The sequence below is a fragment of the Neospora caninum genome, chromosome VIII (genome assembly GCF_000208865.1).
Source record: "Neospora caninum Liverpool complete genome, chromosome VIII".
NCBI classification, from domain to species: Eukaryota; Apicomplexa; class Conoidasida; order Eucoccidiorida; family Sarcocystidae; genus Neospora; species Neospora caninum.
This window is the reverse complement of record NC_018395.1, coordinates 4,687,787-4,705,114: the sequence shown is the minus strand read 5'-3', so window position 1 is coordinate 4,705,114 and position 17,328 is coordinate 4,687,787. Positions and strand designations below refer to the sequence as shown.

At 57.5% G+C, this 17,328-nt stretch overlaps 2 protein-coding genes across 2 annotated transcripts; both read left to right on the top strand.

The window, feature by feature from the left end:
• Positions 1–2,595: 2,595 nt before the first annotated feature.
• NCLIV_035900 (putative RNA binding motif-containing protein) lies at positions 2,596–7,612 on the top strand (the record flags this gene model as incomplete). The annotated part of the gene is made up of 4 exons (XM_003883792.1): positions 2,596–3,277; positions 3,511–3,587; positions 3,931–7,005; positions 7,316–7,612. 4 exons carry the CDS (start codon positions 2,596–2,598, stop codon positions 7,610–7,612), a joined length of 4,131 nt encoding a protein of 1,376 aa, XP_003883841.1.
• Positions 7,613–14,888: 7,276 nt separating this feature from the next.
• Positions 14,889–17,120, top strand: NCLIV_035890 (conserved hypothetical protein; the record flags this gene model as incomplete). Its single annotated transcript, XM_003883791.1, has 2 exons — positions 14,889–16,573; positions 16,991–17,120. The coding sequence occupies 2 exons, from the start codon at positions 14,889–14,891 to the stop codon at positions 17,118–17,120; spliced, it is 1,815 nt and encodes a 604-aa protein (XP_003883840.1).
• Between the last annotated feature and the right edge of the window lie 208 nt (positions 17,121–17,328).

Below are 17,328 nucleotides of genomic sequence, written 5' to 3'. Positions count from 1 at the left end.
ACCCCTCAGATGCGCGTTGCCCGAAACTCCAGTGTATGTGATGGTCCGACTACGCGCTTCTGAAAATCTGAACGATGCTCTACTAACACAATGGATTTTGAATCCGGTAAACAAAGGCATTCAAGATATAAACCAGCAGTCCAACGTGTACTATATACTTCCCAGAAAAAGCTTATAAATTGTCCTGACTCAGAGATTACCACTCCCAGTACGATGGTTCTGACCATACTAGCTTGTGCCCCTATTGTAGCAAACAATAGTCCGTGCATGATTTGTGAGAAGGAATGCGATGGTGCGACTATGCTTTTGTAAATCGTAAGACTTCCTCAGTAACTTACATTGACCTCCTTGGCGACGCCGCTGTTGCATTAGCTTCATAATCTTGTATTCTCCAAAGAAAGGCACAATTTGAACGTGGGCGCAACTGGTGGTGCTGTAGGAAGGAGTCCGGCCTCCTACTGAATCGACATCTGTTCAATGCCAAGTCAGAACCTAATTATGTTTCTACACTTGCGTCGCTGGTAACAGGGATGCGAAGTGATGGGTTTTCGGCAAGATTAGTTCGCCCTTTCTTCATCGGATGATTTGGCACGTGCGATCTGTTACCCGTTGTCAGGCGATTGATGGCGGTGGTTCATTCGAGCAGCTACTGTACGTGACCCTAGGCGCAGTAGAACACGCTGCACCCAAAACCAGCAGAGAATGCGAAGCGCAGGCCACCTGAAAAGTCTGTTACCTGAACTCTACGAACACCATATCTATAGAGGCCATATAGCGTCTACGTCGCATTCACACACATCGGCGCCAGGTTCATATGTTACTCGATACCAGGGAGAAACATACCCCTGTAGGCTTCAAACGCCTGCAGACATTGTCGCTGACGCGTGCTTCAAATTGAAAACCAGTATGACTATCTCTTTGTTCTCTCTGAAGCACAGAGTTCGGGCCATCTTCATGCCGAGAACTCTGTGGTTATGCTGACGCTTATTCCCACTACACTCGAAGTTTCGACGAATTGCAAGGTCGATGGGTATCAATGCCACCGCGTCTGACGCACAGATCCCTGGTGCACGCGCAGCGCTTAAGATGGTTTTATCCGTGGAGACTTGTTTCTGGAGTGGAATTCTGTCAATGTTGAGGGTCAAAGCTGTGGAACTGATGTAAGAAACCTCGTCGTTGTCTCTCGCTCGCTCTGAGCGCGCCCGTCTACCGATCTCTATACATCCTTGCAATCACACCATCTAAAGCGCCGTCATCTGTCTATTCACTTGGTCGCGTGAACCAATGAAAGAAGAATGAAATTTCGCCCGGCGGCCCTCAGCCAATTTTGGAAACCCAGTCACCGCCAACGCATGCCGTTGAATATTCGACCCGCAGGGGTATCATTAAGACGAAACACACGAGAAAAACAAGCGAAGATGAGGCACCCACACACTAGAAGCGTAATGTCCCATTCACGCTTGCATGAAGCACACGCCTTGTCGGTTGGACACAATCTCACTCATTCCCTCATGTTAGTATCGACCCTTTAAGGACAGACGGCAGGCGGTCCCCCCTTCAATTCGACTTGCGCCCACGAGACCACCTGCATGCAAGACTGGTTTTTGGACCGCCTCATTGGTTCATGCTTCAACTACACCGCCGTGCTGGCAACAGAGACAGCACCGGCGAGCGCCGAGAGAGCGAAGTACCGGGTGTAATCTCTGTTTCCTCGCTGAAATGTCTCTTTTTCTCGGGTCACCTAGAAGGTCGTCTTTTCCTATAGCATGAAAACCACGCCGGAACAACCATCGCGTCGTCCCAGCGGTGTGGGGGTTCATACGCCAGTGTGCGGGTTTCGTCTGCCACGTCTCTTAGTGCCCATCGTTCCGCTCCTGTCCTGTTTCACTTTACGTTGTCATTTAGTTGCCAGCTTTGTCAAGTCGCTTCCCAAGACTTGTTTGCACAAAAGGTGTCGGTGTCTGAAGCTGTATGCTCTACACGGGAAGGTTCCGGCGCCGTTTTCTTTCTGGACGCCCTCGTCGTGCCGCGTTGCCCACCGAAGTCGGTTGTGTTCGTGCGTTTGAGCCGGCATCCCATTCCTGATGGTTTTGACTTGGAAAAATTGCTGCTTTGTGGAGCCTGTCTAGAGCCGAAGCTTTCCTGCTTCAACGCTGTTCTCTTTGTGGTGCGTGCTCCGAACCGGACGCTGCGGGCCTCATGTCACATGCCGTGGACCGTGCGCACGCCGGGAGTCGCTGCCTTCTTTGGTGTGTGTGTGTTATCAGCCGTGTCTACGGAAAGGGAGGGAAGATAGCGGAAGCGTCGTCGCCTAGGCGAGGCGTCTGTCTTCTCGGCTCCAGGCGATAGGAACCCCTTGGCCGGTCTCACCGCACTTCTTCGCCATTCGAGGCCGTTCGGCCGCGTCATTCGGCGACTCCCACCAAATGAGGCAACTTTAGGAAGAGTGCTGGGAAGCGCACAAAGTCCAGATGGTAATGCATGCATCTGTCGCGTTTCAGAGGTAAACCCGTGCTTTTTTTGCGAGGTTTTTGGAGACAGCAAAGGCACGCGAACCTGGAGAGAGTTGACCCGGCCCGAGACATAGCTCAGGAAATGATTCGTGTCTCCGCCGCTGGGGCCACGAGTGCGGAGCACTGTGGTGACCCTCCAGAGGCGGAAGATGTGGCAGGCGGCGAAGAAGGCTTCTCGCATTTTGACGCGGCGCACGAGCACTCGAACTCGCGGAGCGATCCAGACGATGGTCTAAAGGGAGACGACGACGTGGCGTACGATGAAGAAGAACTAGGGTCGGGTCTCCCCCTGGAAGAGGACGGCGGTTTTCCAGCAGGAGACGAAGACCGACATGGCGAGGAAGTGGCCGACTACTTTGGAGACGGAGAAGGCTCGTGGGGCGCCGGGGACGATGTGGGTGTCGGCGGAGAAGGCGGAGACGAAGCGAGGCACGACGACTTTTCGAGTGTTGACGAACCCTGTTCTGCAGAGTGTGCAGACTCAGGCGAGGACTTCCAGCAGACAGCCGAAGACGACGAAACGGAAAAGGAAGGACAAAACGGCGGAGATGGACTTGGGGAGGCCAGCGAAAGCGCTCAGGAGCGCGAGGAACAAAGTGAAGCGCCGGGAAACGAAGAAGGAGACAGGGACGACGACCGGGACGGCGGGGACGAGGGAGCAGCAGGGAAGAGGAAGAAACGCAAGAAATCGAGCAAAAAGAAATATCCCTTTCCGTCAGGAGCGGCAACAGGCGGCCCATCCAGGGGACCTGTTGTTATCCAACGTAAGAGTGAAAACCGTCCCAACTTCGCCCGTGAGAGTCTAGCGTGTTTTGTGCGCCTGGGTTTGCACCCGTCCTGAGGAATGAGAACGACCGTTCACACATTTCACCTTTTCAGTTACGCTCTGCCACGTTTTCGCTTGTCCTTTACATGGATGCGGCATTCCTGTGATTCTCCGCGACCTGACACATCGCCTGTCTGCATGCGTTGGCCGTCTGGTGTCTCTGTCTCGCAGCTCCTCCTCCGCCGCCGGCGGGCAACACTGGGACGCCTGCTCCCCCTCCGATGCCTCGGGTGATTCATCCGAAGCGGGTAAGAAACTTCCGTGGTCGCTGCCGTGCACGTCCAGATCAGCTAGGTGTGTATCTGCAGCGCAGAGAAAACCGCCTTCTCCGCTGTGCATCTGGTGGTGTGAAGCGGGGGAAGAAATTGTGTGTGGTTCGGGTCCGTCCACACTTTGTCTCGCGGGGAGGAGCCAGGTGTATTCAGCCGGACCAGTCCGCGTGGCGGCGCCGTTGACGATGCGTTTACGCAGAGCCAGTCGGGCCTCTTGGGCGGTTGCAGAACCGAAAGGAGAGCTCTCGCTTTCAGGGATGGCGACACGGCACACTCTGTTTCCTTCCTTTGCCTCTTGATTTGTTCTTGTACGTCTCAGCACCCGCCGCCGCCTCCGTCGCCCCAGGTCGGCAGTCCCCCGCCTCCGGCAGGCCCGCAGATCTTGACGGCTCCGAGTTGTCGGCCGTCGCCCATGGCCCCTCGGCCGCCTTCGGGGAGGGCGACCGCGCCGTTCTTTGGAGGGCCCTCTGGTACGCCTCCCACCCGCGCGTCCACGCCCGCCTCCAGCGTGGCCTCGCATCCCGGGGCTCGAAGCAGTCCTGCGCCGGCCTTTTCTTCTCAGCAACAGCCGCCTCCTCCTCCCCCTGCTGCTGCTAGCGCACCCGCCGCCTTGGGTGCGTCTCCGTCGCCATCGCAGGTGCGCCAGGCGAACGGGCCAATGCCTGAACCCCCGCCGTTTCCCCGGCGACCGCAGTCGGTGCCCAGGCCGGGGGCGTCGGGCGTGGACGCGAGGGCGGGCGGTCCTGCTGCGCTGCGAGGCCTGGGGCCGCAAGGCGTTGGGCACGCCGTAGGAGGCGCTCCACCGCCTCCGCCTTCGGGGGCAGTCGGACCAGCTGCGCTTCCTACAATCATCAATCCGCCGCATTCTGTGTCTCCTCAAGCGCGGGTGGGGAATCGCGTAGGCGGCCCGATTGTGTTGAATCCCCCGATCTCGACAACGCAGCCGGACGGCGGCTCTCCGCTCCCCCCTTACGTGGGTGAGGCTCACGGGGGCGGCCTGTCGCCAGACGCACCCTCTGCGTCGAGTACCTTGACTGGAGGCCTAGGCCGAGGTCCACGTGGCGCGGCCGGAGCTCGATCAGGCTTTTACCGCTGTCAACACGAGGAGCCGATGGTGGCGGGTTACGCAGGGCCGAGTGCGGCGCCTCCAGCGGGCCAACCGTTGCCGGGGAGATTCGGCGACATTCGCATGACAGGCTGGACGGCTGGGGAGCCCCCAGCTGCGGCCGCATCAGCTTCGGAAGGCGGGTCGGGCGTCTCGCGGGGTCTCGAAGGCGCCAAGGGGAAGCCAACGGGGCCGTTTCTCGCGTCCCCCGCCCCTCCGTATCCACCGGCGCAGCGTCGCGAGGAAGGGCACGTGGGCGAACGACCGCCTTCTTACGGCTACGGCCGCGCGCGTTTAGATGACTCCGGTCAGAGCGCCCCCGGAGGCGGCCTGCAGAGGCCTGTCCGGCGCCCGGTCATTCTGTCGGCAGGCGCAGGCGGCAGGGCCGGAGGTCCAGGCGTGCCGCATGGTCGGGATTGTCAGATGCTGGCCGAGCAGCCAGGGTACCGAGGGGGCCAAGGTTGTGTACCTCAGGAAGCGGGCTCAGGAGTCTTCTACGAGTCGGCTCACGGGGCGTACGGATTTCCAGGCAGCCGCGGAAAGAGGGAGAGAGACTTGGCTGCGCCTGCGGGTCCGCCCAGATTCGAGACAGGCCCTGGCGGCAGACCTGGCGCGGAAGGAGTCAGTGGGGTGGAGACAGGCGCTGCGCCAGGCTTCCCGCGGCCACTGCCTGGACACGGTCGCGGTGCACCCGGAGACACGTCGGGCAGTGACTCTGTGTACGGCCCCATGGGTCGAGCGATGGGCTCAGCGTCCCGCCCCGACTTTGCGTCTCCGATGACCGACATCCGAGACATCCGAAGACGTCCAGGAGGCCTGCCTCTGCCTGGGCACCCCGTACACAGTGGGGCTACAGGCTCGCACCCTGGAGCTTCCGCGGGACCGCCCTTCGGTGAGTCGGGGCGAGCAGGCGGTCCGTGGGGCGGCGGGAGTCCGCGAGCAGGCGGTCCAGGCGTCAGTTCGCTCGACGGAAGGCCGCAAGGCTTCCGACGGGGCGTCCCCGACGATCGCGGAGGTGCGTATGGAGGCGAGGGTCCGGCTAGCGGCGGCGTTGCTGCCGGTCCGTGGGGAGGCCCAGTGGGTGGAGAGTCAGAGCGAGGCCGCGACTTCGCGTCAGCAGAGGCCTCGGCAGGTTTCTGGAGCAGGCCTCAGCACCCGGGCAGTGCCCAGCAGAGTGGGAGCGGACCTTTCTGTGGCGGACCTGAGAGTCCCGGACGCCCGCTCCAGGGTGGAGGCTGGCGCAACGAGGCCGCGATGGGGCCTCGCCCCGCCGACTCGATGCCGCCTCGGGGGGCGAATCAGCCAGGTACCGGGGGAAGTGGAGGCGCGTCTTGGTACCCGGCGAATCGCGAGTTCTCGGAGCAGTCGCATCCATCTCGCGGGGCCGGGGTGCACGCCCAGAGACACTTGCATCTCTCTGGGCCGTCGAACCTCGCCGCTTCGCAGGGCGAGCGAGGTCAGCCAGGCGTGACGGCGGACGGGGGCCGAGGGCCGCCTGGCCAGGCGCAGTTCGGGCCTTCGTACGTCTCGCCTCACACGCATGCAAGCTCACCACCTTCGGCGTGGCAGCAGGCGTCTCGGCCCCCGCAAAGCGAGGAAGCACACTTCCGGCACAGCGGCAGGCCAGCAAGAGGACAGCCTGGACAGGGCTACGCGCAGGGGGATTCCGTGTGGGGCGGCGGAAAGGAAGAAGTCTCCGAGTATGCCCCTTCGTGGGAGCCTTGGCAGGCGTCTCCGGCGGGTTCGAGTGGCGCTACACCTGGAGCGGACCAAGCGTGGTACGAGAGTGCGGATCTCCCTGCTTCTGCTCCGCAGGCGACAGGTCACCTGGGTCGGAGCCGAGACGTGGAGGGCGAAGCGAGCTCTCCGCCGGACCCTTCCCGTCGCCGCGAAGACGGAGACAGGGGCCAAAGGGAGTGGCAGCAGGCGGGACCGGGCTACTCTGCGGGCCGAGCCGGCGACGCTGGTCAGCGGCAGAGCCTTCGGCAGCAGAGCGTCAAGGGAAGTGAGCGAGAGACTGGCGGCTGGGTGCCAGGCGGCTCAGGTTACACCGAAAGAGACTCGAGCGGCAGGCGAGGGGACGGCGTGAATGGAGGGAGGGGCAGGGGACACGGGGCAGCAAGAGGAACGCAAAACCACGGGCGAGACGGAGAGTATGGACGGCCGGGAGGCAGAGGAGCTGCCGAAGGCTACGGGGGCGAGGCCGGTCTCCCAGCGACTCCACTTCGGGCGCATGCGACGCCTGGGGCAGAACCCGAGCAGAAAGGCTTCACTGTCATTGTCACAAATGTGAGTTGGAGAGAGGAGCAACTTTCCGAGAATCTCAGCGGACTGTGCTCGGCAGCGTGTCTCCAAATGCCTGTCGAGGCGATTTTGTCGGTGGCAGTCGCGCAGAACCTCTCTTTCTGAATTCCGTCTGTGTTCGGTAGAGGTGCGAGACGAGCACAGACACGCGCTGCCTCCCTGTGCGGAGGATTAGCGACGGTTTCAAGCAAGTGTGACCCCGCGCGTGTTCTCGTGTAGACTTCACTTTGGATCTCCAGGGTTGTTGAGACTGTCATGTGCGCTGGCCCCTGTCGTGCCTGTTTTTGTCGCTCAGGTTCCCGTCGACTTGTCGGCTGCAGATCTTCACCAGGCGTTCAGCGCCGTTGGGCCTTTGCTGCGGACGGATATTATGCTGAGTTCTTCGGTGCGTGGTTTTCTCACCTTGTCCTCGTCGATCGATGTGCAGAGTGGAAGCGTGAAAAGGCCTAGTGTAGCTGCTGTGAACGTGTGTGTCCCAGACCCGCAATGTGGAGGGCGAGAGAAGAGCGACACGCGTCTTGGCGTCTGTGGAGGTTGCTGTCTCGTCGTCCGGAATCTGCGTAGAACCGGATACCGCAGAGAGGTCTTTTAGCTCCGTTTTTCTGTTCTCGTGTGTGCATCGCGTTCTGCAAAGGTCGGCGTAGGAGCCTTACCACCAGAGGATAGACAACTGTGCAGGGAGATCGTCTTCTTGCGCCCTAAAGTGTCCGTGCCTAATGCACACAGCCTTACGCCGTCAGGGCACCGGCACGTCTCAATTTCTTTTTCGTTTCTGTAACGGTTTTTAGTTAGACAGGTAGTTAATGTCTCTTCCATCACTTCCTTCGAGCTAGGCGAGGCCGCTGGGGCTTCTGGGCAAGGCGGGCGGAGCCTATGTTTTGGCCCCGAATGTTTTTCCACATGAGAACACTTGACGGCAGGCCGACACACCCGCTTCCACTCCCTGTACGTATTTCTGTCATGTGCATATATCTTCATGTGTTTACACGCGCATCTATATATGTATCTGTATAGAAGTGAAGATGGTGAATAGAGAGCGACGAGCAGTCGAATTCGTTTTGCACATGCCAAGCGAGAGTGGGAATGCGTTTGCTTTAGTGACGTATACGGCCGCGATATGTGCCACCAAACTCTAGGTAATACCACACCCGCTCCGTATGTGGCGTGTCGATTGGTGACGGTCCAGAAAAAATGTTATGTGAATGGCTGGTCTTTCAGTGAGGCCGACCTAGCTTTCGTTGCGTTGTGGCGCGTAGTACACTGAACGAAAGAAAAGGCTGTAGAATGCGTCGCGCACACTCGTTAGGGTGGCGTACAAGGGTAACGGTTCTTCCTATCTGTTTCTGTGGCTCCGTCACGTGTAGTAGCCCCGCATGCCTCTCATGGGCAGTGGTTCTTCCCTCTTGGCCTGTTGGAGTCTCGCGACAGGATAGGCAAGGACACGAGCACTGGAGAGATCGTCTGCGGACTGTCTTAGTTGTGTGGAAGAGATGGCAGATCCGGGCTCCATACATTGGGGGGTGTTGTAGTGGAACAGGTGCCGAGCCCAGATTCGTGCGCGAATCCGCTGTTGTTCTCGTTAAGGAATTCTTGGGCAGGGGTGATGTCACGTCCATTCACCTCATGGAAAGGTGTACCCTGTGCGTGCATGTCTCGCGTGATATACTGACAGATATATATGTACCTCTGTGCATGCCGACGGCGCGCATCGAACTCGGAAGACCCGCATGCCAAAGGCGCCCACCGTGTGTTTTGTCGATACGCATGTTTCGCTTGCGAGGTGTTCCGTGAAATAGGAAGTCACGCCTAGTGGGTGACGCTTCTGTGGTGCTGTAGTGTGCCGGACTCACCGAACTGAGTCCTGTTTCGGCTGCTGCGACAGCGGGTGTCGACTGTGTGTGTTTGGTGGTTGTGTTCGCGATTCACATTCCTCGTGCGGCGAGCAGCCGCAATGTAGTTCTGGTTTGGACGTCCGATCTTCCGTGAGCGCAACACAGGCGCCTGTGGGTTACTGTTTTCTATCAAAAGAAGGCACTTCCTTTTGTGCTGGGACGTTTTTTTTTTTTGTGCGGTTCATCCCGCTTGTCCATCCGTTGCCACGCACAGGGTTCCTCAGAAGGTATTTGAGTCAGAGAATTGGGCGGCCGGCTTCGTGTATCCTGTGCTGGTGCGCAGGCACCGCGTCTCGCGCAGGTTCTTTTTTGTCTCCCGCCGCTTCTGAGGCTTCGTGTGTTCCCTGCCGTTTTGTCTGCTACCAGGGAGAGCGCACTGGGCGCGTCTGTTTCACCTTCTCAACGCGGCAAGCCGCCGAAGACGCTGTTTGTAAGCCAAGACAAAATTCTACAGGCACAGTCACTCCGTGTGGAAATCGGCATCGAAACACGCCTCTTGTTCGTGTCGCCGCGTAGCTTAGGCTTCTGTGTCTACCGCTTGCCATGTGCTTCGGGCCAGAGATGATTGTGGAGCTACGTTGGCGTGTGGCAGGGTCGAGGTAGGGATGTGTGATACGAACGAAATGCGGGAGTGCGTGGTCGTTGGGTGGCGTGCGTTATCTGAGAAAGGGAAACGGTACACGGAAAATCAGTGTTGCAGCGCAAGGTACCAGATGAGTCTCTTTAACGCAGGTTTCCTGACTTTATTTTCTATCAGTTAATTTGAAGGACAAACCGAACAGAAACAGGGAGAAATGGAGAGAAGTTTCGTCTGCCAACAGGCACGATTGCTGGATGGCGCAGCGTAGCTCACTCTCGGGAGACAGTTGTGGTCACTGTGTTACGTCGTGCTGCCGGTAGCCTAGCCACGCACATCTCTCCTCCGTGGTTTCCTGTCTATCGGCGCCTCAGTCGGCCGCTTTAGTTCTCTGTCGCAGTGGTTCATTTCGTGCAGTGGATAGTGCTCGTGGGGTTCTCTGCCGCTAGCAGCGGGCGCTCCTGGAGCAAATGCAGAAATGGGCAGGGTCCTTCGGCTGTACATGCACTGCAGGGCGTGTCCCTTCAGTATGGAACGATCGTAAATCATCTCTGCAGTTTGTGGCATGTATCTCCGGAGCGTTGTGGTGTTCACGAATGCGCCACTTGTGTCATGCGTGTCGCGCTTTCGAACACGTTGTGTGCGAGCATGTCAGTAATTAGTTCTCTTACATAGCTGGTGTGTACGTTGGATGGTTTATCCGGGAGGATCCGGGTTTTTTTGCTCCGCAATCGGTCCAAACTTCGTGGCAATTGCTTCTGTTTAGGCCGTGCGTGGTTGCAATCTCTGTGAGAAAGTGTTTCTCTCTGGTGCGTATGCTCGCTTCGAGAGAATCCAGCAAAGAACGCTGATTCGTACCGTCCTGTGTAGGGACAGAATCACGTTCGTTTTGCTCCTCAGACTCAGCCTGAGAACCCCAGGTGTATGTATGTTTCTTCTCCTGGGGCATCCCGTGCCTGCGCGTGTGCTCGCAGCTCGTTTCGATGGCGGGGATCTGAACGGCAGGTGCATTCGCGTCTTCATGGAGTAGTACATCCTCCGATGAATGCGTAGGGCGTTTTCGTGCAAGTTCCGTAAGGCCTCTCATTTCCCGCTTCCAGGCAGCGAAAAACGCGTTTCACGGACGTCTCCATCTCCCATGTTGGGCCGCGCTTCTCTCAAGGCCTTCCATCGTACCGGGTGGTTTGAGCATCCCCAGAGCCACCGAGTTGCTGGAGGGAAGACGGGAGAGGGAGTGCGAGAGAGTCTAAAGCGAACAGAGCCGGTCAGGCCAACACAAGGAAGAAAGAGGGAGTGCATGGGGGGAACAGCGTATTGACCGGCCTCTGACTGTTCGGAGCACATGAAGTCGACAGCTTTGTGTGCTGGACTACCCAGTGCTGTAATGTCTCAGTGAAACACACGTCGAGGACTGCCTGTGCCTTTTTTGTTTGGGGATGAGGCGTTTTCTACGGCGACCTATCCGATTTATCCGTTTGTGACGTGTCAGTCAGCATGTTTCTCTGGCGACTCGGGGAAAAATAAACGGACGACGTTCTGGCATATGCACTCTCGTGTTTGATGTTCCATTCCGGATGGTTGCCTGTGTAACGGACGAGAATGCACTTATTGCAAAGGCCGAAGTGTTTGGGGGTATCGAAATGGACAGGGAATGGAAACGGAAAAAACGTTATTTTGCCACTGCCATGTGAAGTTATGCAGATCTGATTGTGACGCTTGCATCAATGAACAATGTGCGGTAGCAGCCACACACAGCAGACAAAGGGGACTCCTCTCGTCTGCTATCTGGTCTTTTCTGGGATCGGCGGGAATACATAACCCAGGAGAGATTAGACTGTCGGCGTCTGTTTTCATGCGTTGCGTGCTAATCTCTCGGATCAAGTGATCTTGTAGCACGGGACAGCGACGACGATTGTGCAGCAAACGACGTGTACACATTCCCCTCTTGGCACTAGGGTGGAAGCTGTGCCGGGCACGCTACAGCCAGCAGCCTCGGGGCTGAGCGTTACACACGCATGCGAGAGGTCCATTTCTGCTGGCGTATGTGGGTATAGAGACGTTTGCATTAATGCTACGAGTCACCAGATACCTGTCAACTTCATACCCAATTCTTCTCTTTTGAAGTTTGAACTGGAAACACCGCACGTGTGGGTATCATGTTAACACTTCAATTCATCCCAGTGCTCACTGCAGCTGAAGACGAAACACTGACGCGCGTTCGCTGTGGCGTTCCGAGCCTCTGCGAATACTTTGCTTTTTTTCTGTTAGCTTATCATGGCGGGTAGCTCTACAGATTTCTTGCAATGCCGAGGCTATGACCAGTAGCAAGCGAACACGAGGATCTTTCTGGCAGTTGTTGAGTCGTTCAGCTGATGTGACGGCGCCTTGGGAGAAAGAGGCTCGTCTCCGCTAGTACCTGATCTCTCAGAAAGTCTCGTTACCCAATATTGTAGCGCTCAGCGAGACTGACGGTTTCCCCGTCGTTACGAAAGTCTTCAACGGGACTCCATTCTGTGTACACAGAGATCACAGAAAAGATCGGCCTGTCTTCGCGGTTCTTCTTGCAACAATTGTCAGCGCTGAACGGCAACACCTTCCAACGTCGCGCGAGCACGGCTGTTGTTTTCTCTACGCCTGCTCAACTGGTGTTCAAACAACCTTCGTTTTTCGCCACTTCAACCGAAAACCTTGTACAAACTGTGTTCAGCCCTCCTTGGAAGCACGCGGGACCAAGAACGGTGTCCCGCTTGAAAACTTCGGGCATGTGATACCCAGCACCTCACAGGCAACAGGCACGGTCTTCTTTGGAAAGTAGGAATTTGACGAGTCGGACATGTACAGAGAAAGCTTCTCACTAGGCGTCACTCTCGTTGTGTAGTTGAACTTTCTCAGCGTTTGAGTTTCTCGACCTGTGTCTGAAGCGGATCTGTCTGGAGCGCAACTGAACACAGCACGCTGCGTGCAAAAAGATTTGGTGCTGTCATGCTTGCGCAGCGGGCCGGGCAAACACTCACCCAACTTTCCAACCAAGAATGGCGTGAAGACCGGATGTAATCATTAACGATGCGTGGCAACTCCGCCTACCCGTGTGTGAATGCTTTTCCACGAATCCCAGTACACTGTCTTTTTCAAACAGTAACGCGATCATGCTGTTTCAGCGGACCGAGCACCGAAGACAGTATAAACGCGTCGGGCGTTTCGTTTTACGAGAAATGGTGCTCGGCGTGAACCCGTTGTCCTCCCCAGCTTTTCACATGGAAATACGCCATGTCGAGAATGTGTGGAACTTCTGGCCCCCCGCTGGCGAGCAGTTAGAATCAGGTTCCGCTGGAGCCACCTGGCGTATCGTTCGATGCACTCTGCCTGGCATCCCAGTTACTCTTCTTTTGGAACCCCCCACGGTCTCTCCCCGTTTGTCTTCGCGCTACTGTCCTGTTGTCCCCCGTGTAGTCTGTGCGGATTGTCGGTTCCGGCGGTATACTAACACGGGCCGATTTTCGCGGACAGCTGCAATTTTGTCTTCGAGGTTGTGCTGTGTACTGCAAACGAGAACGGACCAGTGCGAGTCGTGAGCACCCTCGGAGCCCATCTCTAGGTCACACGTTTGCATTCGACATCGCCGGAGCGTTTCCTTGCCATCGTGCCGAGGCACACATGGTCTCTGTTGTTGCCTGTATATATCAAGTCGAGGCACCCGTGTGTTCTCAGCGTCTGCGACGAAACCCCACCCGAAATCTTCAAACGGGTTTCCTAGGGTGACTAGCGGCGGCTACATTGTACCTAAATTCTCTTCATCCTAGGTGCGCCATCATTGTGGTACAAGGGACTGTAAAAAGACATCTGCAGTGACCTTCTGCAGAGGCCGGCGGCGCGGCCTCTCGGAAAGTGTCCGGGGCTGGTGGACACACACACCGATAAGGGACTCTTTCCGCGAGAGAGTGCCTTTCCTGGTGTTTCAGACGAAAAAGCTCGGCTTCATGCTTGGTCCTCGGATTTCCCTCTTTTGCCGTCGAAATGACGCGAGCAGCTGAGAGCCTGCGTGGTGTAGCCACCAAAGACTTGGACGAAACCCTCCAGCGCCGTCAGCTGTGTCGTCCGTGCCGCCTGGCGCGCGGTGCCGTTGGTGAAAAGTTGCGCTTCTTCATGTCAAACAACGAGCGAGTGCAGGTTCTACCTTGAGAAAACTACGTTCCTCGGTCCGTCTAACGCAAATTAGTGAGCAAACGGTTCTCTCTGGTGGCTCCTGGGTTCCTTGTAACCTGTCGCGTGCGCCTTTGTGGACACAAAGACGTCACTCGCGTGGCTAGCTTCTGCCCGTCTGCTACGGGTCAGGCAGCAGGCTTTTCCCTTTAGGCAGCCCTAAAAGCTTGCGGAACTTACTGTTGCTCTCATTGCCATTCCAGCCTGGAGTTGGCCAAGTTTCCTGGTCACAACTGAGTCCTCGGCTACAAACCCCCAAAACGGTGCAAGACAGGGGGGTGAGAGGACCGGAGCTTCGCAGGCGGGGAGATGTGCGGCCTCGCATGATTGCGATCTCTTTTCCGCAACGACTCCAGCGAGATCCTGCGCTGCGGCTCAGACCGTTGCTACACGATCGGCAGTTGTTCTTTTCTCGCTCTTCGAAAAAGGGATTGCCCGGGCAAGGCCCCCACAGGGAAGCATCTGAAGAGGTAAGGCCCAGCAATCCTCGGCTCCACTGGACTGGAGGCACTATCAACAGGAGCCGGCCGCCAAATATTCCCTTGCTAAGCAGCGCACCAACGATCCGTCCGTGCAAAAAAATCTCACTGCCCGTTTCTCTCCACCTCATTTGGAGGTGTAGAGTCGTTCGCCTGCTTACCAGGTTCTTTCCTGTTTTCCGTTTTCCGCCTTGCGCTGCAGGATCCGCATCCCACAGAAACCACTGACGATAGCGCTGTGAAGTGGCTGTGAAACCGTGTCTTGCGAGGCAGATGAACTGCTGTTATTTTAAGATCAGTTCTGCGCACATAGAGAGGTGAAATCTGGTGTGGCTCATCGTCGCACAGAGCACTGTGTCGCGTACAGCCTGTTGATTTCTGTATGCCTTGCTTCGGATTGCAGTTAATATCGCCTTTACGCTGCACAAAAAGTCCTACGTGACCTTGGATTCACCAGTCCGGGAGCGATCTACTGGTTTTTTCTCCAGTTCATATGTTTCATCTCTCCCCCGGAACTCCGGTCCTTTTGCGGAAGTACCGTCGCGCTCTTCTCCGGTCACTCTCCATTTTCTTCCCCTCTAGAGCTGGGCGTGTGGCATTATGGAGTTACTCCGTCCTTGGGATGGCCGATCGGGGACGCCTGTAACCTCTTCATCGTCGGAGGGGGTAGACTATGGCAGCGAAGCAACCTGCGACGCACCGACATGCGGATATGCTGAGATGCCAATGGATTCCCTTTCCGCATCAGAACTCTGTCCTTCTCCTGTGTCGGGGTTGCCTCATGCAGATGCATGTTATTCTGGGTCACTGCGAAAAACTGGAGAATCGCGGCCTGTTGACTGTGGCATCAGGGGAAGCGTCCCAGCTATGTTGCCATCTACCGAAGCGGCGTTTGGCGAAAGCCAGGGTTCGAACCCAGACTGCTGCGTTGTGCGAGAAGCGCCATCCACGGTGCACGATAGTGGCGATGACGGACCACGTTCAACTAAAGTGTCCGGGGACGACGTAGGTCAGTCAGACGAACAACTCCCCCGCCAAGGTCCGGAGGCGGTGGCTGCAGCGCAGAGCGCACAGCTATGCAGGGATGCCGCAGGATCGCCTGCCCGACCTTCGAGTTGTCATTCACAAAAGACGTCAAGTCAGTCCCCCGGTCACGTTGCGTCCAAATCTGCAACGGACCGCTGTTGTTCGTCGGGTACCCCTGTCGGATCCGACTGTTCACTGCCGTCTCCCCAAGAGAATCCCGTGGGTTACAGAAATCTCGCGCTCTTCGTTTCGACTGTGTTGGACCAATGCGGGGAAGCAGTGGCTCGGCAGCGTCGCGCCTCCGCAATGTGCCTGTTTTTTGCGCTCAAGCGCGCCATGTCTGCACACAACGCAAGCTTGCTCAACTGGGCTTACCTGCATTGGCGCGTTCATTTTGCCATGACGCCGTTGCCTCAGCAGAAAAACCGTGTGGAGACCCCGTCGAACGCGAGCTTTGGAGTTCCTCAGTGTTCTGATGCGTTGCAAACGTCGATGGATATCGCAGAAGACGGAGGACTTCTTCGTATGATCGGCGAAGGCAGTCTTTCCCGGTTTTTGCTCCAGTTGCGTCTTGATGGTGTTTCGTCCCCTAGCGATTCAGGACACCCGTCTGGGCGCCGACCAGCGGGACATCCTTCGCCGCCCTCAAGGTTCTCTGCTGGACGGTCTCTTCCCCGGTCCTCCTTCCTCGATTCCAGAGACGTTGCCGGTCCTTCCTGCGGAGCCGTAATCAAGACATGGCGAGGTGAGCGCGACGCGTCCGAAGCAGGCGCGTCCCTAGGTTCGCCTTCGGCGAGTCTGCCTTTGTCGGAAGCTCCACTGCCAGCCACAAAGAGTCTTCACGACCGGACGTTTTTGCTGAACAAGGCGTCTCCGCGACTGGATTCTGCGGCGTCTCGCGCAGGTAGGAGCACCACCACGTTCTCGAAGAACGCAGACGCGAATCCTGCACGAGGCGCGGGCTCCGTAACCTTGCGGTCGGCTCCACTTGGGCCACCCACAACGTCACCCGTCGATGAAGTGTCCTTGGGACTTTCTTCCAAACTGTTTGGACAAAAAGCTCGGAGACCCAGAGAGGACGGCACAGCTGCACAGGATCCTAGCTCCGGTGCCTCCCCACCGGCACACTCCGAGGCTGGCAAGCCTGGCCGGGAAGGCGCGACGCGAAGAGAGTGCGGCGGCGCGGGCGCTCCTGATGGCCGAGGGGGAGTAGCAAGCGACGGCGTCACGTCTCGAAATTCAATAAGCAGCCGCTGTCACAGCAGAGGCACAGATGAGAACGGAGCGAGAAGAGACGGTCGACGAGATGAGAAGGAGCCGAACCTTGAAGTGTCTCGCCGCGGAGGCTCCTCCCGAGTTGAGGAGGCTGAACCGGAAAGGCCGCTGCGGGTGGCTGCTGGAGGGTGAGCTGGCGGAACACGCGGGAGACTCTGGGAAGGAGGCCCAGCGACTGGGAATCTCAAGGACCCGAAATGTTCAGTGTTTTTTGTGGTGTTCACAAGACAGGAAGTGGGAAGTAGCTGACCGGCCTCAGACATCTCTAGCCACCTCTCTGACGGGTCACAGTGGCGCGTCCCATGTTTTTTACTTTGACTGTCTTAGGGCAGATGAGATGCAGAAACGTTTCGCTACACCTAGGTGGACGCGGTAGCAAATCACAGGTAGCCCGTCTCTCTGACGCTTTAAACCGTCAATCCATGAGGGAGGACAAAACCCGCGCGACTGGAGGCCGCGTATCTCAGTTTGAACCTGCTTTTGCGTTCCCCTGTTGCGCATTATGCGTCTGTCGACTTCAGGCTTCCGGCTGCTGCCGCGTCGTTGCTGTCCAAGGACTACGAGAGTCTCCTGGCGTCCGCCCTGTGTAGAGCTGTGGCGCCTCCCGGGGCGGCAGGCGTGATACCGGCTATCCCCTGGACTTCAAACTGATTTTCTCCACGCGTTTCTTGAACGTGCTCTCTCTGCCGTCCGAACGCATGCGAGCTTGCGTGTATTCTTTACTCCTTTCCACGGAGATTGGAAACACGTGCCCGCCTCGAAAGAGACAGCAGCCCCTCGGTTGCTGCGAGTCCGTTTAAACGAGAAATGTGTTTCATAACCGCGTGTGATGCGGCCTTCTGTGGCCTGTAGGCCATCT